At 54.0% G+C, this 21,422-nt stretch overlaps 2 protein-coding genes across 2 annotated transcripts in view; both read left to right on the plus strand.

The window, feature by feature from the left end:
• The first annotated feature begins 514 nt into the window (after positions 1-514).
• On the plus strand, positions 515-15,008 carry IGFBP6 (insulin like growth factor binding protein 6). The gene is made up of 4 exons (XM_038752131.1): positions 515-827; positions 4,085-4,197; positions 5,505-5,621; positions 14,691-15,008. Exons 1-4 carry the CDS (start codon positions 515-517, stop codon positions 14,811-14,813), a joined length of 666 nt encoding a protein of 221 aa, XP_038608059.1. The 3' UTR covers positions 14,814-15,008.
• Positions 15,009-19,863: 4,855 nt separating this feature from the next.
• Positions 19,864-21,422, plus strand: part of SOAT2 (sterol O-acyltransferase 2) — a 34,164-nt gene continuing 32,605 nt past the window's right edge. Inside the window, exon 1 of the mRNA XM_038752657.1 lies at positions 19,864-19,985. Within this exon, the coding sequence (XP_038608585.1) occupies positions 19,874-19,985 (112 nt within the window). The 5' untranslated portion in view covers positions 19,864-19,873. The remainder of the gene's footprint in view (positions 19,986-21,422) is intronic.

Below are 21,422 nucleotides of genomic sequence, written 5' to 3' on the forward strand. Positions count from 1 at the left end.
AAGAGGGAAAGAGAGAGAAAGGAAAGAGGGAAAGAGAGAAGGGGGAGAGAGAGAAGGGAAAGAGGCAGAAAGGAAAGAGGGAAAGAGAGAGAAAGAGGGAAGGGAAAGAGACAGAAAGAGAAGGGGTAGAGGGAGGGGGGAAAGAGAGACAGAGAGAGGGGAAAGAGAGGAAAGAGAGAGAATGAGGAATTCTCTTTAATGGGAAATAAACAGAGATGGGGAGGAGGGGGAGAGGAGGAGGAGGAGGGCGAGGAGGGTGGACCCAGGAGGGGGATGCCCCGGCCCCCCGCCCCCCTTCACCTGGTTCTTAAGGCGTGGGGCGGCCACAGGCCGGCAGAGACGGGGGCTGTCTCTGGGCGGCTGCGGGCCGGCCGGGACGCCCTCATCCTCCTCTTCTTCCTCCTCCCGGGGCATCCTCCTCCCGGGACATCCTCCTCCCGGGACATCCTCCTCTCCTCCCGCTGCTCCCGGTCCTGCTCCTCGTGGTCCCGCTCCCGGTCCCGGTCCCGGTGTCATGCCCCCGCCGTGGGTCCTTCTGCTCCCCCTGGCCCTGGCGGCCCCGCTGGCCCCGCTGGCCCCGCTGTCCCCGCGGCCGGCCTGCGGGCAGGGGGCCCCGCCGCCGTCGGGGGGCTGCCGGCCGGGCGACGAAGCGGGCGACGGCGGGGGCCCGCGGAGGCTGGGCCAGCCCTGCGGGGTCTACACCGCCAGCTGCGGGCCCGGCCTGCAGTGCCGGCCCCCGCCCCGCGACGGGGCGCCGCTCCGGGCCCTGCTCCTCGGCCGGGGCCGCTGCCAGCCCGGGGACAGGGGGGCGCCCGCCCCGCCGCCAGGTGAGGGGGAGGGGGGGGGAGGAGGGGGAGGAAGGTGGGGTGGGGGGAAGGGGAGGAGGGGGAGTGGGGGAGGTGGGGGGGGAGAGGAGGGAGAGGAGGCAGGGGGAGTGGGGAAGGTGGGGGGGGAGAGGAGGGAGAGGAGGCAGGGGGAGTGGGGAAGGGGGGAGGAGGAGGTGGGGTGGAAGAGGAGGGAGAGGAGGAGGAGGAGTGGGGAAGGGGAGGAGGAGCAAGGTGGGGTGGAAGAGGAGGGAGAGGAGGAGGGAGAGGAGGAGGGGGAGTGGGGAAGGGGAGGAGGAGGAGGAAGGTGGGGTGGAAGAGGAGGGGGAGGAGGAGGAGGAAGGTGGAGTGGAAGAGGAGGGGAGGAGGAGGAGGAAGGTGGGGGGAAGAGGAGGGAGAGGAGGCAGGAGGAAGAGGAGGTGGAAAAGGAGGAAGAAGGGGAGTGGGGAAGGGGAGGAGGAGGAGGAGAAGATGGGGTGGAAAAGGAGGAAGAGGGAAGGGGAGGAGGAAGAGGAGGTGGAAATGGAGGAAGGGGAGGAATGGGAGTGGGGAAGGGGAGGAGGAGGAAGGTGGGGTGGAAAAAGAGGGAGGGGGGAAGGGGAGGAGGAAGATGGGCTGGAAAAGGAGGAAGAGGAGGAGGGGGAGTGGGGAAGGAGAGGAGGAGGAAGAGGAGGAGGGAGGAAGGGAAGGAGAGGAGGAAGAAGATGAGGAGGGGGGAGGGGAAGGAGAGGAGGAAGAAGATGAGGAAGAGAAGCAGCATGGTCTAGTGGAAAGACCACAGGCCTGGGAGTCAGAGGTCGTCAGTTCTGATCCCGGCTCCGCCCCATGTCTGCTCTGGGACCTCGGGCAAGTCACTTCACTTCTCTGGGCCTCAGTTCCCTCATCTGGAAAATGGGGATCAAGATTGTGAGCCCCCTGAGGGACATGGGCTGTGTCCGGCCTGATGACCTTGTATCTACCCCAGCGCTTAGAACAGTGCTTGGCACATAGTAAGCGCTTAAAAAATGCCAAAATTATTACTATTATTATGAGGTGGAAAAGGAGGAGGAGGGGGAATGGGGAAGGGGAGGAGGAAGAAGATGAGGTGGAAAAGGAGGAAGCGGAGGAGGGGGGAAGGGAAGGAGGAGGAAGAAGATGAGGAAGAGGATGAGGGTGAGAAGGAAAAGAAAGAGAGGAAGTGAGGAGGGGAAGGGGATATTGGGGGGAGGAGAAAGTAGTCCAGGATTTCGAGCTCCCAGTTTTTCCTGTTGGAGGGCGTGGGTGGGGGACTGGGGACGAGCCGGCACAACTTCTGAGCGTTTGCAGAACGAACGAGAGGCCTTTGGAGCCGCTACCCGCTATCCGGGCCAGGGAATCCCGCGGGGAGCCAGGGGGTCGGGGGGAGGGGGGGAGGCGAGGGGTCAGGGGTCAGGGGTCGGGGCGAGGGCCTTCCCTCTCCTCCACCCCACCCCCGGCCCGGGGGCCGGCCGGCAGAGGGGGCCGGGGGGGGGGGGGCTGGGGTGACTCAGAGGGTGGGGCGCAGGAGTGAGTCAAGGTGGGGGGCACCGGGGTGCCAACACTGGGCAGGGCGAGATGCCCCACCCTGGGCACGGCCAGCGGCCATACGGCCCTGGCGCCCCTGTAGGAGGGGTGGGAGCAGGGGAGGTGGGCAACGGGCTGAGGAGGGGGCTGCGGGTGGGCTTCTCCCCCTGCCTGGGCCCGCTAGTCTGCTCCCCCCCGCTGCCCACTCTCTGCCCCAATAGGGCCATTCTGCGCTTTGAGATCCCAGAGGAGAAGGGCCGGGGACCCGGACTGGGGGGAGTCTGGTGGGGGGGGCGCTGCGGGAGAGGTCACCGGGGTCAGAGGGACGCGGGGCGTTAGACAGGAAGAGATTTCCAAGATGCAGGTGGAGGAGAAGAGGAAGAGAAGAGGAGGAGGAGGAAGGGAAGGAGGAGAGGAAGAAGAGGAGGAAGAGGAGGAGAGGAAGAAGAGGAGAGGAGAAGAGGAGGTGAGGAAGGGGAGGAGGAGAGGAAGAAGAGGAGAGGAGAAGAGGAGGGGAGGAAGGGGAGGAGGAGAGGAAGAGAGGAGGAGGAGAGGAAGGGGGGAGGAGGAGAGGAAGAAGATGAGAAAAGAAGAGGAGAGAAGAGGAGGAGAGGAGGGGGAGGAGGAAAGGAAGAAGAAGAGGAGGAGAAGGAGAAGAGAAGGAGAAGAAGAAGAGGAGGAGGAGAGGAAGAAGAGGAGGAGAGGAAGAAGAGGAGAAGAGGAAGGGAGGAGGAGGAGAGGAAGAAGAGAAAAGGAGAAGAGGAGGAGAGGAAGAAGAGGATAGAAGAGGAGGAGAGGAGGGGGAGGAGGAGAGGAAGAAGAAGAGGAGGAGGAGGAGAGGAGGGGGAGGAGGAGAGGAGGAGGAGAAGAAGAGGAGAGAAGAGAGGAGGGGGAGGAGGAAAGGAAGAAGGAGAGGAGGAGAAGGAGGAGAGGAAGAAGGAGAGGAGGAGAAGGAGGAGAGGAAGAAGAGGAGAGAAGAGGAGGAGAGGAGGGGGAGGAGAAGAGGAGAAGGAGAAGAAGAGGAGGAGAGGAAGGGCAGGAGGACAGGAAGGGGGGAGGAGAAGAGGAAGAAGAAGAGAGAAGAGGAGGAGGAGGAGAAGAGAGGAAGGGGAGGAGGAGAGGAAGAAGAAGAGAAAAGGAGAAGAGGAGGGGAGGAAAGGAGGAGGAGAGGAAGAGGAGGAGGGGAGAAGAGAGGGGGAGGAAGGGGAGGAGGAGTGGAAGGACAACGGCGTAATAAGAAGCCAGAAAAAGAGTTTGTTTTGGGGTCCCCACGGGGGTCTCCCCCCTCTCCCCCACCGGAAAATAAACAGGAGCGGGGCCCGGGGGACTGAGGCGGCAGGGTTTTTGGGCCCGTGTCGGGTGAGTCACCGGCTGGGTTGGGATGGGAAGGGATGGGATGCGATGGGAAGGGATGGGATGCGATGGAGGGGGGGAGGAGGAGGGGGGGTCAGGGCAGGGACACAGATTCCTTCCCCCGCCCCCCCCCGCCCCCGGGCCCGGGCCCGGGCTGCGCGCGCCCCCTCCTGGCCGCCCGCCCGCCTCCCACCGCGGCCCGGGGACCGAGGGTGGGAGGATGGATGGGGGGATGCATGGATGGATGGATGGATGGATGGGGGATTCGGGGGGCGGGGGTGTGTGTGTGTGTGTGTGTGTGTGTGTGTGTGTGTGTGTGTGTGTGTGTGTCCCGGCCGTGACCTCTGACCCCTGACCCCCGCCCCCCGCCCGGCTGTCCGCAGGAGAGGGGCCCGACCCCACCGGACCTCAGGACGAGGGAGGAGAGCGGGCCCGGGAGGCGGCCCCCGCAGGGGAGGGAGCAGGAGCGGGGACTGCGGGGGACAAGGACCCCGAGATGGTGGGTGCGACCCTCCCCCCACAAAGCGGCCCTTACGATGGATCTCGGGCTCTGGGGTCCCCACCCCCCAGGGACGGTCGGAGCCCCCTCCCCTCCATGAGACTCTGAGTTTGGGGGGACCTGAGAAGACCCCAGCCCCTCGCCTCGCCTGCCCAACCCAGGAGGCCCTCCCCTACTTCTTTCCAGGGTTGCCGGGGGGATCCAACCCCCTCCCCCAGCCCCCAGCCCCCTCCTCCTCCTCGTCCTCCAGCTGTTCCAGGTGTCGACCACTCAACCCCCTCCCCTTCCCCTAATTCCTGAGCCCCCAGCCCTCCCCCCCCCCCTCCCCCAGTTGTTTAGGCCCCCAGACCAATTCCTCTCCCCCAGTTCAATCAATCAATCGTATTTCCCAGGACCCTAGCCCCCTCCCCTCCCCCAAGTCCCGGGCCCTAAGTCCCCACCTCCTTCTCAGGGTGTCAAGCCCCCAGCCCCCTTCCCTTCCGCCAAGTATCCAGCTCCCAGCCCCCTCCCTCCCCCAGGTGTCCAGCTCCCAGCCCCTTCCCCCAAGTCCCGGGCCCCCAGCCCCCTTCCCACCCAGGTGTCAAGCCCCCAGCCCCCTTCCCTTCCCCCAGGTGTCCAGCTCCCAGCCCTCTCTCCCTTCCCCCAAGTGTCCAGCTCCCAGCCCTCTCTCCCTCCCCCAGGTGTCCAGCTCCCAGCCCTCTCTCCCTCCCCCAGGTGTCCAGCTCCCAGCCCCTTCCCCCAAGTCCCGGGCCCCCAGCCCCCTCCCCACCCAGGTGTCAAGCCCCCAGCCCCCTTCCCTTCCCCCAGGTGTCAAGCCCCCAGCCCCCTCTCCCTCTCCCAGGTGTCAAGCCCCCATCCCCCTCTCCCTCCCCCAGGTGTGAAGCCCCCAGCCCCCTCTCCCTCCCCCAGATGTCAAGCCCCCAGCCCCGTCCCCACCCAGGTGTCAAGCCCCCAGCCCCCTTCCCTTCCCCCAGGTGTCTGTCAGGCTCCCAGCCCCTTCCCCCAAGTCCTGGGCCCCCAGATCCCTCCCCCAGGTGTCAAGCCCCCAGCCCCCTCTCGACCCAGGTGTCAAGCCCCCAGCCCCCTTCCCTTCCCCCAGATGTCAAGCCCCCAGCCCCCTTCCCCTCCCCACCCAGGTGTCAAGCCCCCAGCCCCCTTCCCTTCCCCCAGGTGTCAAGCCCCCAGCCCCCTTCCCCACCCCCAGATGTCAAGCCCCCAGCCCCCTTCGGCCCCCTCCCCCCGGCCCCGCCCCCCCCCCAGGTCCCAGCCCCCCCCCGGGGCCCCCCATCCCTGTCCCCCCCACTCAGGGTCCCTGCCGCCGCCACCTGGACGCAGTGCTGCGCCGGCTCCAGGCCGCTGTCTTCCGTGGGGGAGACCTCTACATCCCCAACTGCGACCACCGAGGACACTACCGTCGGAGACAGGTCAGGACAGGACCCCCCCATCCACCCCTCCCCATCCCCATCCCACCCCCATCCCACCCCCATCCCTATCCTCCATCCCGCTCCAGGCCTGGGCCTGCGACCCCTGACCCCCCCATTCATTCATTCATTCATTCATTCATTCATTCCTTCAATCGTATTTATTGAGCACTTACTGTGTGCAGAGCACTGGACTAAGTGCTTGGGAAGTCCAAGTTGGCAACATCTAGAGACGGTCCCTACCCAACAGCGGGCTCACAGCCTAGAAGGGGGAGAGGGACGACAAAACAAAACATATTAACAAAATAAAATAAATAGAATAAATATGACAAGTAAATACATAAATAGAGCAATAAATATGTACAAACATATATACAGGTGATATACATATTCATTCATTCAATCATATTTATTGAGCGCTTACTGTGTGCAGAGCACTGGACCAAGCACTTGGGAAGTCCTAGTTGGCAACATCTAGAGACGGTCCCTACCCAACAGCGGGCTCACAGTCTAGGAGGGGGAGACGGATGACAAAACCAAACATATTCACAAAATAAAATAAATAGAATAAATATGTACAAGTAAAATAAATAGAGTAGTAAATATGTACAAGCATATATACATATATACAGGTGATGTACATATTAGAGCGCCAGGCCCATAGGAAGCGCCTAACAAATTCATTCATTCAATCGTATTTATTGAGCACTTACTTTGTGCAGAGCACTGTACTAAGCGCTTAGCACTGTATGAAATGCCATGATTATTACTAGTAGTAATAATCACAATTTTTATTACTTAAACCTTCTCTTACAACTGCAGGCATATCCCAGACGCCCCCTCCCCCCCACCCCACCCCTCTCGCAGGAGAGGGAAACTGAGGCCCGCCCTCCCATCTGCCTCTCGCTGTCTTGGCCCCCTAACTCAGTTTTCCCCCTCTCCCCTTCTCTCGGCCTCCTGGATCTCTCTCTGTGTCTCTCTGACTGTCTCTGCCCCTCTGGAGGTCTCTGGGGGTCTTTGGGCCTTAAACTTCCTTGGTCTTTTCTCTCTCAACCTCCATCGGTGACTATCTCTGTTTTTCCCCCTGGCTCAACCAAGTTTTTGATTAATAATAATAATAATAATAATAATAATAATAATAATAATAACGATAGCATTTAAGTGCTTACTATGTGCAAAGCACTGTTCTAAGCACTGGGGAGGTTACAAGGTGATCAGGTTGTCCAACCGGGGGCTCACAGTCTTCATTTATTTTACTTTTCCATATTTACTATTCTATTTATTTTGTTAATGATGTGCATTTAGCGTTAATTCTATTTATTTAGCTAATTCTACCTGCCGGTCTCAGCTCCGCAACATTGCCAAGATCCGCCCTTTCCTCTCCATCCAAACCGCTACCCTGCTCATTCAAGCTCTCATCCTATCCCGTCTGGACTACTGCACTAGCCTTCTCTCTGATCTCCCATCCTCGTGTCTCTCTCCACTTCAATCCATACTTCATGCTGCTGCCCGGATTATCTTTGTCCAGAAACGCTCTGGACATATCACTCCCCTCCTCAAAAACCTCCAATGGCTACCGATCAATCTGCGCATCAGGCAGAAACTCCTCACCCTGGGCTTCAAGACTCTCCATCACCTCGCCCCCTCCTACCTCACCTCCCTTCTCTCCTTCTCCAGCCCAGCCCGCACCCTCCGCTCCTCCACCACTAATCTCCTCACTGTACCTCGCTCTCGCCTGTCCCGCCATCGACCCCCGGCCCCACGTCATCCCCCCGGGCCTGGAATGCCCTCCCTCTGCCCATCCGCCAAGCTCGCTCTCTTCCTCCCTTCAAGGCCCTGCTGAGAGCTCACCCTCCTCCAGGAGGCCTTCCCAGACTGAGCCCCTTCTTTCCTCTCCCCCTCGTCCCCCTCTCCATCCCCGTCTTACCTCCTTCCCTTCCCCCACAGCACCTGTATATATGTATATATGGTTGTACATATTTATTACTCTGTTTATTTATTTATTTATTTATTTTACTTGTACATTTCTATCCTACTTATATTATTTTGTTGGTATGTTTGGTTCTGTTCTCTGTCTCCCCCTTTTAGACTGTGAGCCCACTATCGGGTAGGGACTGTCTCTATGTGATGCCAATTTGTACTTCCCAAGCGCTTAGTACAGTGCTCTGCACATAGTAAGCGCTCAATAAATACGATTGATTGATTGACTGATTGATTGTTCTGACGACTTGACACCTGTCCACATGTTTGGTTTTGTTGTCTGTCTCCCCCTTCTAGCCTGTGAGCCTGTCGTCGGGTAGGGATCATCTCTATATGTTGCCAGCTTGTACTTCCCAAGCGCTTAGTACGGTGCTCTGCGCACAGTAAGCGCTCAATAAATGCGATTGAATGAATGAATGAATCCCCATTTGACAGATGAGGTCACTGAGGCACAGTGAATAATAATAATAATGATGGCATTTATTAAGCGCTTATTATGTGCAAAGCACTGTTCTAAGCACTGGGGAGGTTACAAGGTGATCAGGTTGTCCCACCGGGGGCTCACAGTCTTCATCCCCATTAAAGAGCCCCCTTTAAAGAGCTATTAAAGGGAAAAAGTGAGAAAGAGACGGAGAAAAGGGAGAGAGAGAAGAGAAAGGGGAAGAGAGAGACAGAGAGAGAAGGGAAAGAGAGAGAGAAGGGAAAAAGCGAGAAAGAGAAAAGGGAGAGAGAGAAGAGAAAGAGAGAGACAGAGAGAGAAGGGAAAGAGGGAGAGAGAGAAAGAGGGAAAGAGAGAAGGGGGAGAGAGAGAAGGGAAAGAGAGAAAGGAAAGAGGGAAGGAGAGAGAAGGGGGAGAGAGAGAAAGGAAAGAGGGAAAGAGAGAAAAGGTGAGAGAGAGAAAGGAAAGAGGGAAGGAGAGAGAAGGGAAAGAGGGAGAGAGAGAAAGAGGGAAAGAGAGAAGGGGGAGAGAGAGAAGGGAAAGAGAGAGAAAGGAAAGAGGGAAAGAGAGAGAAGGGGGAGAGAGGAAAGGAAAGAGGGAAAGAGAGAGAAGGGGGAGAGAGGAAAGGAAAGAGGGAAAGAGAGAAGGGGGAGAGACAGAAGGGAAAGAGAGAGAAAGAAAGGAAAGAGGGAAAGAGAGAGAAGGGGGAGAGACAGAAGGGAAAGAGAGAGAAAGAAAGGAAAGAGGGAAAGAGACAGAAAGAGAAGGGGTAGAGAGAGAAGGGAAAGAGAGACAGAAAGAGGGGAAAGAGAGGAAAAAGTGAGAGAAAGAAGGGAAAGAGAGAGAATGAGGAATTCTCTTTCAGAGCCCGGGCTTTGGAGTCAGAGGTCACGGGTTCAAATCCCGGCTCTGCCAACTGTCAGCCGGGTGACTTTGGGCAAGTCACTTCACTTCTCTGGGCCTCAGTTCCCTCATCTGTAAAACGGGGATTAAGACTGTAAGCCCCCAGTGGGACAACTTGATCGCCTTGTGACCTCCCCAGCGCTTAGAACAGTGCTTTGTACATAGTAAGCACTTAATAAATGCCATCATTATCATTATTCTCTGGGCCTCAGTTCCCTCATCTGTAAAGTGGGGATGAAGACTGGGAGCCCCCCGTGGGACAACCTGATCGCCTTGTAACCTCCCCAGCGCTTTGAGCGGTGCTTTGCACATAGTAAGCGCTTAATAGAGAAGCAGCATGGCTCGGTGGAAAGAGCCCAGGCTTTGGAGTCAGAGGTGGTGGGTTCGAATCCTGGCTCCGCCACATGTCTGCTGTGCGACCTTGGGCAAGTCACTTCACTTCTCTGAGCCTCAGTTACCTCATCTGGAAAATGGGGATGAATACATCCTTGGTACAGTACAACAATTCATTCATTCAATCGTATTTATTGAGCGCTTACTGTGTACAGAGCACTGTACTAAGCACTTGGGAAGTACAAGTTTGCAACATATAGAGACGCGGTCCCTACCCAACAGCGGGCTCACAGTCTAGAAGGGGGGAGTCAGATATCAGTATGTCTCTGCCATCATTATTATTATTCTTGATCAATTGATCATATTTCCTGAATACTTACAGCATGCAGAGCACTGCACTGAGCAATCAATCAGTCAATCAATCAATCGTATTTTTTGAGCGCTTACTGTGTGCAGAGCACTGTACGAAGCGCTTGGGAAGTCCAAGTTGGCAACATCTAGAGACAGTCCCTACCCAACAGTGGGCTCACAGTCTAAAAGGGGGAGACAGAGAACAAAACCAAACATACTAACAAAATAAAATAAATAGAATAGATATGTACAAGCAAAATAAATGAATAAATAGAGTAATAAATATGTACAAACATATATACAGGGAGAGTACTTTTGGGAGAGTATCATATAGCAGACACATTCCCTGCCCACAGCTCGCTTCTAGTCTTTGAACTTTGTCTCTCTCTCTACGATTGTCTCTGTAATCATGTATCTCTTGGCCCGTCTCTGCCTCTTAGCTATCTCTGTCTCTCTCCGATGGTCTTGGGAGTCGGAGGTCGCGGGTTCAAATCCCAGCTCCGCCAGTTGTCAGCTGGGTGACTTTGGGCGAGTCACGTCGCTTCTCTGAGCCTCAGCAACCTCATCTGGAAAATGGGGATGAAGACTGTGAGCCCTCCGTGGGACAACCGGATCACCTTGTATCCACCCCCCCAAGAAGACTGTGAGCCCCCCCCCCCCCCCCGCCCCCCGGACAACCTGATCGCCTTGTAACCTCCCCAGCGCATTGGAGCGGTGCTTTGCACATAGTAAGTGCTTAATAGAGAAGAAGCATGGCTCGGTGGAAAAGCCCAGCTTTGGGAGGTCAGAGGTGGTGGGTTCGAAATCCTGGCTCCGCCACATGTCTGCTGTGCGACCTTGGGCAAGTCACTTCACTTCTCTGAGCCTCAGTTACCTCATCTGGAAAATGGGGATGAATACATCCTTGGTACAGTCCAACAATTCATTCATTCAATCGTATTTATTGAGCGCTTACTGTGTGCAGAGCACTGTACTAAGCGCTTGGGAAGTACAAGTTTGCAACATATAGAGACGCGGTCCCTACCCAACAGCGGGCTCACAGTCTAGAAGGGGGGAGTCACATATCAATATATCTCTGCCATCATTATTATTATTCTTAATCAATCGATCATATTTCCTGAATACTTACAGCATGCAGAGCACTGCACTGAGCAATCAATCAATCAATCAATCATATTTTTTGAGTGCTTACTGTGTGCAGAGCACTGTACGAAGCGCTTGGGAAGTCCAAGTTGGCAACATCTAGAGACAGTCTCTACCCAACAGTGGGCTCACAGTCTAAAGGGGGGAAACAGAGAACAAAACCGAGCATACTAACAAAATAAAATAAATAGAATAGATATGTATGAGCAAAATAAATAAATAAATAAATAGAGTAATAAATATGGACAAGCATGTATACATATATACAGGGAGAGTACTTGGGAGAGTACCATGTAAGAGACACATTCCCTGCCCACAGCTCGCTTCTAGTCTTTGAACTTTGTCTCTCTCTCTCCGACTGATTAAATACGATTGATTGATTGATTGATTGACTGTCTCTGTAATCGTGTACCTCTTGGGCCGTCTCTGCCTCTTAGCTATCTCGGTCTCTCTCCGATGGTCTCAGTCTCTCCCTGAGTACGAGCGTATCTCTCTGCCTGCCTCTGTTGGACTGTCTCTGCCACTCTCTGATGCCTTCAGTCAACCCCCATTTTGCAGATGAGGGAACTGAGGCCCGGAGAAGTGAAGTGACTGGCCCAAAGTCACACAGCTGACAAGTGGCGGAGCAGGGATTTGAACCCACAACCTCTGACTCCAAAGCCCGTGCCCTTTCCACTGAGCCACGCTGCTTTTTCCTCTCCTCCTTCCCCTCCCCACGGCACCTGTATATATGTATGTACGGATTTATTACTCTATTTATTTTACTTGTCCATATTTACTATTCTATTTATTTTGTTCATGATGTGCATTTAGCGTTAATTCTATTTGTTCTGACGACTTGACACCCATCCGCATGTTTTGTTTTGTCGTCCGTCTCCCCCTTCTAGACTGTGAGCCCATTGTTGGGTAAGGACCATCTCTGTATGTTGCCAACTTGGACTTCCCAAGCGCTTAGTACAGTGCTCTGCACACAGTAAGCGCTCAATAAATGCGATTGAATGAATGAATGAATGAATGAATTCTCTGCACTCAGTAAACGTGATCGAATGAGTGACTGAATGAATCGGAGAAGCGGCGTGGCTCAGTGGAAAGAGCCCGGGCTTGGGAGTCGGAGGTTGCGGGTTCAAATCCCGGCTCCGCCAGTTGTCAGCTGGGTGACTTTGGGAGCTTCTCTGAGCCTCAGCGACCTCATCTGGAAAATGGGGATGAAGACTGTGAGCCCCCCGTGGGACAACCAGATCACCTTGTATCCCCCCCAGCCTTAGAACAGTGCTTTGCACATAGCAAGCGCTAAACAAATGCCATCATCTTTATTATTATTATTAATAATAATGATGATATTATTCTCTGTCTCTGTCGGAGTGTTTCTCTCTGTCATTCATTCTGTCAGTGTTTTGCACCTAGTAAGCGCTTAACAAATGCCATCATCTTTATTATTATTATTAATAATAATGATGATATTATTCTCTGTCTCTGTAGGAGTGTTTCTCTCTGTCATTCATTCAGTCAGCGCTTTGCACCTAGTAAGCGCTTAACAAATGCCATCATCTTTATTATTATTATTAATAATAATGATGATATTATTCTCTGTCTCTGTCGGAGTGTTTCTCTCTGTCATTCATTCAGTCAGCGCTTTGCACCTAGTAAGCGCTTAACAAATGCCATCATCTTTATTATTATTATTAATAATAATGATGATATTATTCTCTGTCTCTGTAGAAGTGTTTCTCTCTGTCATTCATTCAGTCGGCGCTTTGCACCTAGTAAGCACTTAACAAATGCCGTCATCTTTATTATTATTATGAATAATAATGATGATATTCTCTGTCTCTGTAGGAGTGTTTCTCTCTGTCATTCATTCAGTCAGTGCTTTGCACCTAGTAAGCGCTTAACAAATGCCATCATCTTTATTATTATTATTATTAATAATAATGATGATATTATTCTCTGTCTCTGTAGGAGTGTTTCTCTCTGTCATTCATTCAGTCGGCGCTTTGCACCTAGTAAGTGCTTAACAAATGCCATCATCTTTATTATTATTATTAATAATGATGATGATATTATTCTCTGTCTCTGTAGGAGTGTTTCTCTCTGTCATTCATTCAGTCAGCGCTTTGCACCTAGTAAGCGCTTAACAAATGCCATCATTATTATTACTATTATTAATAATAATAATGATATTATTCTCTGTCTCCGTAGGAGTGTTTCGCTCTGTCATTCATTCAGTCAGCGCTTTGCACATAGTCAGCACTTAGCAAATGCCATTATTATTGTTATTATTATTATTATTATTATTACTACTAATAATAATATTATTCTCTGTCTCTGTAGGAGTGTTTCTCTCTGTCATTCATTCAGTCATATTGAGCATTTACTGTGGGCAAAGCACTATACTCAACGCTTTGTACATATTATTTATTCTATTTATTTTATTTTGTTAATATGTTTCGCTTTGTTCTCTGTCTCCCCCTTCTAGGCTGTGAGCCCACTGTTGGGTAGGGACCGTCTCTAGATGTTGCCATCTTGGACTTCCCAAGCGCTTAGTCCAGTGCTCTGCACACAGTAAGCGCTCAATAAATACGATTGAATGAATGAATGAATGAATACAATACAACTAGAAACAGTGACATTCCCTGCCCACAGTGAGCTAACAGTCTAGAAGCAGGGAGTCAGTTCATTCATTCATTCATTCAATCGTATTTACTGTGCACCTACTGTGTGCAGAGCACTGTACTAAGCGCTTGGGAAGTCCAAGTCGGCAACATCTAGAGACGGTCCCTACCCAACGGCGGGCTCACAGTCTAGAGGGGGAAGACAGATGACAAAACAAAACATATTCACAAAATAAAATAGAATAGTAAATCTGTACAAGTAAAATAAGTAGAGTAATAAATCTGTACAAACATCTATACAGGGGCTGTGGGGAGGGGAAGGAGGTAAGGCAGGGGGGATGGGGAGAGGAAGGAGGGGGCTGAGTGTGGGAAGGCCTCCCGGAGGAGGTGAGCTCTCAGTAGGGCTTTGAAGGCAGGACGAGAGCCAGCTTGGCGGATGTATATACGTTTCTACGTATTTATTACTCTATTTATGTATTTATTTTCTTTGTGCATATTTATTCTATTTATTTTATTTTGTGAATATGTTTTGTTTTGTCGTCCGTCTCCCCCTCCTAGACTGTGAGCCCGCTGTTGGGTAGGGACCATCTCTATAATGTTGCCAACTTGGACTTCCCAAGCGCTTAGTCCAGTGCTCTGCACACAGTAAGCGCTCAATAAATACGATTGAATGAATGAATGAATGAATGTGTGGAGGGAGGGCATTCCAGGCCAGGGGGAGGATGGGGGCCGGGGGTCGACGGCGGCGGGACGGGCCAGAACGAGGCCCTCTTCTAGACTGTGAGCCCACTGTTGGGTAGGGACCGTCTCTAGATGTTGCCAACTTGGACTTCCCAAGCGCTTAGTCCAGTGCTCTGCACACCGTAAGCGCTCAATAAATACGAATGAATGACTGAATGAGGAGGTGAGCGGCGGCAGAGGAGCGGAGGGTGCGGGCTGGGCTGGAGAAGGACAGAAGGGAGGTGAGGAGGGAAGAAGGGGCCAGGGGATGGACAGCCTGGAAGCCCAGAGTGAGAACTTTTGGCCTGATCATCAGTTACCAATATGTCTCTGCCACTGCCTCTCTTGGGACTTTGTTATCATTACTGTTGTATTGTCCTCTCCCAAGAACAGTAGTCCAGTGCCCTGCACCCCGTAGGTGCTCAGTAAACGCGATCGACGGACTCACCGGCTCTGGAGCGGCCGGCCTCCGACTCTGCCCCTCAGACGGCCCCTGTCCCCCTCAGGTCGCCTCCATCCCTCCGACGGCGTCCTTGTCTCCGTCTCTGCGTCCGCCCCCCTGCAACCGTCTCTGTCTCCGTCTCTCCGCAGTGTAAATCTTCCACGGGACAGCGTCGAGGCCCCTGTTGGTGCGTGGACCGGAAGGGTCAGCCCGTCCCCAGCCCGGCGGGCCCCGACAGTCCCTCCGTCTGCCCGCCGGGACCCTCCAGCTGAGGGGGCGCCGGGGTGGGCTGGGGTGGGCGGCAGGGAGCCAAGGCTCTCCCCATCCCCTCCGGCCGGGGGACCTCCCGGTGAAGGGCCCGCCTGACTTATATTTATTGCCAGGAGAGGAGTCCTGCGTGTACTCCCACCAGCGCTCAGTACAGCGCTCTGCGCACCACGAGCACTCAATAAATACCACCGAATGAATGATGCTTGAGCGGCTGCCCCCTCCGACCTGTGAGCTCCTGGCGGGCTAGGGTCTTGTCCGACAACTCCAGCCTACTGGACTCGCCCTGCACACAGTAGCGTGGCTCAGTGGAAAGAGCCCGGGCTTGGGGGTCAGAGGTCGCGGGTTCAAATCCCGGCTCTGCCGCTTGTCAGCTGGGTGACTCTGGGCGAGTCACTTCAATCAATCAATCAATCAATCGTATTGATTGAGCGCTTACTGTGTGCAGAGCGCTGGACTAAGCGCTTGGGAAGTACAAGATGGCAACATATAGAGACGGGCCCTACCCAACAGTGGGCTCACAGTCTGAAAGAGGGAGACAGCTGGGTGACTTTGGGCAAGTCACTTCACTTCTCTGCGCCTCAGTTACCTCATCTGGAAAATGGGGCTTAAGATTGTGAGTCCCACAGGGGACAACCTGATCACCTTGTATCCTCCCCAGCGCTTGGAACAGTGCTTTGCACATAGTAAGTGCTTAATAAATACCGAAATTATTGTTATTGTTATTAAATGCCACCGGGTGATCGACTGAGCTGATGGGGGATGGAGAGAGGGGACCAGGAGCGGGGAGGGGACGAAGGGCTGGGGGGTCTTCAATCAATCAATCAATTGTATTTATTGAGCCCTTACTGTGTGCAGAGCACTGTACTGAGCGCTTGGGAAGTACAAGTTGGCAACATCTAGAGACGGTCCCTACCCATAATGGTATTGTAGCAGGGCATTGCCGGGAATAAAGTTCGGGGCGGGGGGCGTCTTTATGTCTCTGCGCCCCGTCTCCTGCTCCCCTTCACATTCACCCATCCGTTCGATCGTATTCATTGAGCGCTTACCGCACGCAGAGCACTGTGCTAAGCGCTTCGGAGAGTACAATACAATAGACAGCGACATTCCCTGCCCACAGTGAGCTCACAGTCTGGAGGGGGAGGACGGGGGAGACAGACATCGATGCAAATGAATAAAATGACAGTTAGGGACATAAGGGCGGGGAGGGGGGAAGAACATTCATTCTCAGTCATTCAGTAGTATTTATTGAGCGCCTACTGTGTGCAGAGCACTGCACTAAGTGCTTGGGAAGTCCAAGTGGGCAACATCTAGAGCCGGTCCCTCCCCAACAGCAGGCTCACAGTCTAGAAGCGGGAGACGGACGGCAAAACGAAACATGTGGACGGGTGGCAAGTCGTCGGAACAAAGAGACCTAAAGCTAAATTCATTCATTCATTCCATCGTATTTATTGAGCGCTTACCGTGTGCAGAGCACTGTACTAAGCGCTTGGGAAGTCCGAGTCGGCAACATCTAGGGACGGTCCCTACCCAGCAGTGGGCTCACACTCTAGAAATGCACATCGCTAACAAAACGAATAGAATAGTAAATATGGACAAGTGCAATCAATAGAGCAATAAATCTGTACAAAGGGAGCGAGCCAGGGCGACGCAGAAGGGAGTGTACTGCAGCGCTTAGTACAGTGCCTGGCACATAGTAAGCACCTAACAGATACCATAATTATCATCACACACACACACTGCTTGCTAATGCCAATCCGGCTCTCCGCTCCCCGCTCCCATCCTTGGCTCCCGCCTCATACCAGCCTGGGCAGGCAAGATGGGGCCGGGCGACACCCCGCCCGTCCGGGCGTTCCTTCTAAAGTCTAACTTCAATCCTTCCTGCTGCAAACAGGAATCCAGAGAGAGTCGGGCCCGATGCCCTGATCTTTGTCCTTCCAGCCGGTCCTCGCCTCCTCCTAGGCGGCGTTCATCCGGGAATGGGATCTGAGAGGATTTTTCTTCATGGGGAAGTGGGGAAAAGAGGGGACCCCACCCCAATTCCCAGAGCCCAGCTCTCCCATGTCCACAAGCACCTCCGTATTCCTCTCCCTTGGCCGAGGTGGGAAAGCCAGGGCCGTGCCAGGTCTGACTGTTTGGGCGCCTCCCTACCTCAGATGCCCAAGGAAAGGCGGTTGGGATGCTGCCCCAGACCCCAAATTACGGGGCTGCTAAAGAGGGCAAGGCCAAAGCCAGTTCAACCACCAATAATAAAAATAATTGTGGCATTTGTGAAGCACTTAACTCTGTGTCGGGCACTGTACTGAGCGCTGGGGTGGATGCAAGCACATCGAGTTGGACACAGTCCCTGTCCCCCGAGGGGCTCGCAGTCTCAATCCCCACTTTCCAGGTGAGGTCACTGAGGCGAAGTGACTTGCCCAGGGTCACGTAGCGGACAAGCGGCGGAGCCGGGATTAGAACCCACGACCTCCTGAGACTCTAATAATAATAATGATGATGATCAATCAATCGTATTTATTGAGCGCTTACTGTGTGCAGAGCACTGGACTAAGCGCTTGGGAAGTCCAAGTTGGCAACATATAGAGACAGTCCCTACCCAACAGTGGGCTCACAGGCTAAAAGGGGGAAAATAATAATAATAATGATGGTATTTGTTAAGCGCTTACTAGGTGCCAGGCTCTGTACTGAGCGCCGGGGTAGAGACGAGCAAAGCGGGTCGGACGTAGTCCCTTTCCCTGTTCCACGTGGGGCTCACGGTCACAGCGTCAAGGCTAATTCCCCTTCCACCGCGGTCCGGCCCAGTGGGCAGAGGATAATAATAATAATAATGATAGCATTTATTAAGTGCTTACTATGTGCAAAGCACTGTTCTAAGCGCTGGGGGAATACAAGGTGATCGGGTTGTCCCACGGGGGACTCACAGTCTTAATCAATCAATCAATCAATCGTATTTATTGAGCGCTTACTATGTGCACAGCACTGTACTAAGCACTTGGGAAGTACAAATTGGCATCACATAGAGACAGTCCCTACCCAACAGTGGGCTCACAGTCTAAAAGGGGGAGACAGAGAACAGAACCAAACATACCAACAAAATAAAATAAGTAGGATAGAAATGTACAAGTAAAATAAATAAATAAATAAATAAATAGAGTAATAAATATGTACAACCATATATACATACATACAGGTGCTGTGGGGAAGGGAAGGAGGTAAGACGGGGGGATGGAGAGGGGGACGAGGGGGAGAGGAAAGAAGGGGCTCAGTCTGGGAAGGGCTCCTATTAATCCCCATTTTACAGATGAGGGAACTGAGGCCCAGAGAAGTGAAGTGACTTGCCCAAGGTCACACAGCTGACAATTGGCGGAGTCGGGATTTGAACCCATGACCTCTGACTCCAAAGCCCGGGCTCTTTTTTGGGGCCCCAAAGGGGGATGCTGGAGGGGGTGGGAATGGGTAAGGGTCTGGTCCAGGATAATGGGATCGCGCGGGACAATGGGGGCGGAGGGGGTAAGGAATTAGAGGCCCAGGCCGGGATGCTGGGAAGGGCAGAGAGGACAATGGGCAAAAAATGGGTAAGGGTCCGGGACAGGGTTCTGGAAGTGCGGGCAACAACGGGCCTGGAATGGAAAGGGGGCTTGGGTTGGGTGGGAATTGGGCAGGGGGGGCCCGGGACAGGGGGCCGGACGGAGACAAGATCGATCAATCAATCAATCAATCGTATTTATTGAGTGCTTACTGTGTGCAGAGCACTGTACTAAGCGCTTGGGAAGTCCAAGTCGGCAATACATAGAGACAGTCCCTACCCAACAGTGGGCTCACAGTCTAGAAGTGGGCGCGATCCCGGGAGCCCCAGCTGGGACCTCGGAGGGTGGGAGGAGGGTGAGTCTGGGATAATAATAATAATGATGGCATTCGTTAAGTGCTTACTATGTGCAAAGCCCTGCTCTAAGCGCTGGGGGGTTACAAGGTGATCAGGTTTTCCCACGTACGGCTCCCGGTCTTCATCCCCATTTGACAGACGAGGCCACTGAGGCTCCGAGAAGTGAAGTGACTTGCCCAAGGTCACACAGCTTGGAGAAGCAGCGTGGCTCAGTGGAAAGAGCCCGGGCTTTGGAGTCAGAGGGCGTGGGTTCAAATCCCGGCCCCGCCACTTGTCAGCTGTGCGACTTTGGGCAAGTCACTACACTTCTCTGGGCCTCAGTTCCCTCATCTGGAAAATGGGATTAAGACTGTGAGCCCCCCGTGGGACAACCTGATCACCTTGTAACCTCCCCAGCGCTTAATAATAATAATAATGATGGCATTTATCAAGCGCTTACTATGTGCAAAGCACCGTTCTAAGCGCTGGGGAGGTTACAAGGTGATCAGGTTGTCCCACGGGGGGCTCACAGTCTTCATCCCCATTTGACAGATGAGGGAACTGAGGCCCAGAGAATAATAATAATGATGGCATTTATTAAGTGCTTACTCTGTGCAAAGCACCGTTCTAAGCGCTGGGGAGGTTACAAGGTGATCAGGTTGTCCCACGGGGGGCTCACAGTCTTCATCCCCATTTGACAGAGGAGGAAACTGAGGCCCAGAGAATAATAATAATGATGGCATTTACTAAATGCTTACTCTGTGCAAAGCACCGTTCTAAGCGCTGGGGAGGTTACAAGGTGATGAGGTTGTCCCACGGGGGGCTCACGGTCTTCATCCCCATTTGACAGATGAGGGAACTGAGGCCCAGAGAAGGGAAGTGACTTGCCCAAAGTCACACAGCTGACAAGCGACTCGAACCCATGACCTCTGACTCCAAAGGCCGGGCTCCTTCCACTGAGCCGAGCTGCTTCTCCGTGCCCCGCGCCACCCACTCACTGGCACAGCGGGGGTGGAGGGCAGAGTCCGGCAGAAGCCCCCATCCCCGCAAGATAAAATAATCTAATCAGCGGCCACCCCAGCCCCACGGGAGAGGACTTTAACCACCCCCTCGCCCTCGCCCGGTGTCAGCTGACATCCCAGCCCGGGCAACCGAGGGCAGACCGTCGGGCAGCCCGGAACCGGCGGCCCGTTGGCACCCTCCATGGCCTCCGAGGAGGAGGAGAGGCCCGGGGGGTCTGGTGGCCCCCAAGGCCCCGGGCCCCGGCACCGACGGGGCCACGGTGGGGACCAGAGAGACGCGGGGGCCCTCTCAGGTGAGCTGGGCCGGGGCCAAAATCTCCTTCTGGGGAACCTGTCTGTTGATTCAGCTGAATTGGACTCACCCAACCGCTCAGTACAGTGCTCTGCGCACGGTAAGCGCTCAACAAATACCTCGGATTGATCGGTTGATGGATGAAGGGGGGGGGATCAGAGCATCCCTGGAGCCTGAGACGCCCCCTCCCCAATCCTACCCCTTCTTCTCGCCCTGCCCACCCTTCTCAGGGGGCAGTGGTTCCATTCATTCATTCAATCGTATTTATTGAGCGCTTGCTGTGTGCAGAGCACTGTAGTAAGCACTTGGGAAGTCCAAGTGGGCAACATCTAGAGACGGTCCCTACCCAACGACGGGCTCACGGTCTAGAAGGGGGCAGAGGGCCTGGCTTGGACGTTGCCCATGGAAGAGAAAGGAGGGGAGGGGGCACCGGGCTAGCTTTGCATTCATTCATTCATTCAATCGTATTTATTGAGCGCTTACTGTGAGCAGAGCACTGGACTAAGCGCTTGGGAAGTCCAAGTTGGCAACATATAGAGACGGTCCCTACCCAACGACGGGCTCACGGTCTAGAAGGGGGCAGAGGGCCTGGCTTGGACGTTGCCCACGGAAGGGAAAGGAGGGGAGAGGGGCACCGGGCTAGCTTCGGATTCATTCCTTCATTTAATTGTAGTTATTGAGCACTTACTGTGTGCAGAGCACTGTACTAAGCGCTTGGGAAGTCCAAGTTGGCAACATATAGAGACGGTCCCTACCCAACGACGGGCTCACGGTCTAGAAGGGGGCAGAGGGCCTGGCTTGGATATTGCCCACGGAAGAGAAAGGAGGGGAGGGGGCACCGGGCTAGCTTTGCATTCATTCATTCATTCAATCGTATTTATTGAGCGCTTACTGTGTGCAGAGCACTGTACTAAGCGCTTAGGAAGTCCAAGTTGGCAACATATAGAGACGGTCTCTACCCAACGACGGGCTCACGGTCTAGAAGGGGGCAGAGGGCCTGGCTTGGACGTTGCCCATGGAAGGGAAAGGAGGGGAGAGGGGCACTGGGCTAGCTTCGGATTCATTCTTTCATTTAATTGTATTTATTGAGTGCTTACTGTGTGCAGAGCACTGGACTAAGCGCTTGGGAAGTCCAAGTTGGCAACATATAGAGATGGTCCCTACCCAACGACGGGCTCATGGTCTAGAAGGGGGCAGAGGGCCTGGCTTGGACATTGCCCACACAAAGGAAAGGAGGGGAGGGGGCACCGGGCTAGCTTCGGATTCATTCTTTCATTTAATTGTACTTATTGAGCGCTTACTGTGTGCAGAGCACTGTACTAAGCGCTTGGGAAGTCCAAGTTGGCAACATAAAGAGACGCTCCCTACCCAACGACGGGCTCTTGGTCTAGAAGGAGGCAGAGGGCCTGGCTTGGACGTTGCCCAGGGAAGGGAAAGG

The sequence above is a fragment of the Tachyglossus aculeatus genome, chromosome 10, assembly GCF_015852505.1.
Source record: "Tachyglossus aculeatus isolate mTacAcu1 chromosome 10, mTacAcu1.pri, whole genome shotgun sequence".
Classification (NCBI taxonomy): Eukaryota; Metazoa; Chordata; class Mammalia; order Monotremata; family Tachyglossidae; genus Tachyglossus; species Tachyglossus aculeatus.

What these genes read in the sequence shown, in the direction of transcription:
- IGFBP6 (XM_038752131.1), top strand. Translation starts at nt 515, where the DNA reads ATGCCCCCGCCGTGGGTCCTTCTGCTCCCCCTGGCCCTGGCGGCCCCG. An exon ending in GGCGCCCGCCCCGCCGCCAG is followed by an intron (nt 828 to 4,084) that starts GTGAGGGGGAGG and finishes TGTCCGCAGGAG; the next exon opens with AGGGGCCCGACCCCACCGGA. An exon ending in GACACTACCGTCGGAGACAG is followed by an intron (nt 5,622 to 14,690) that starts GTCAGGACAGGA and finishes GTCTCTCCGCAG; the next exon opens with TGTAAATCTTCCACGGGACA.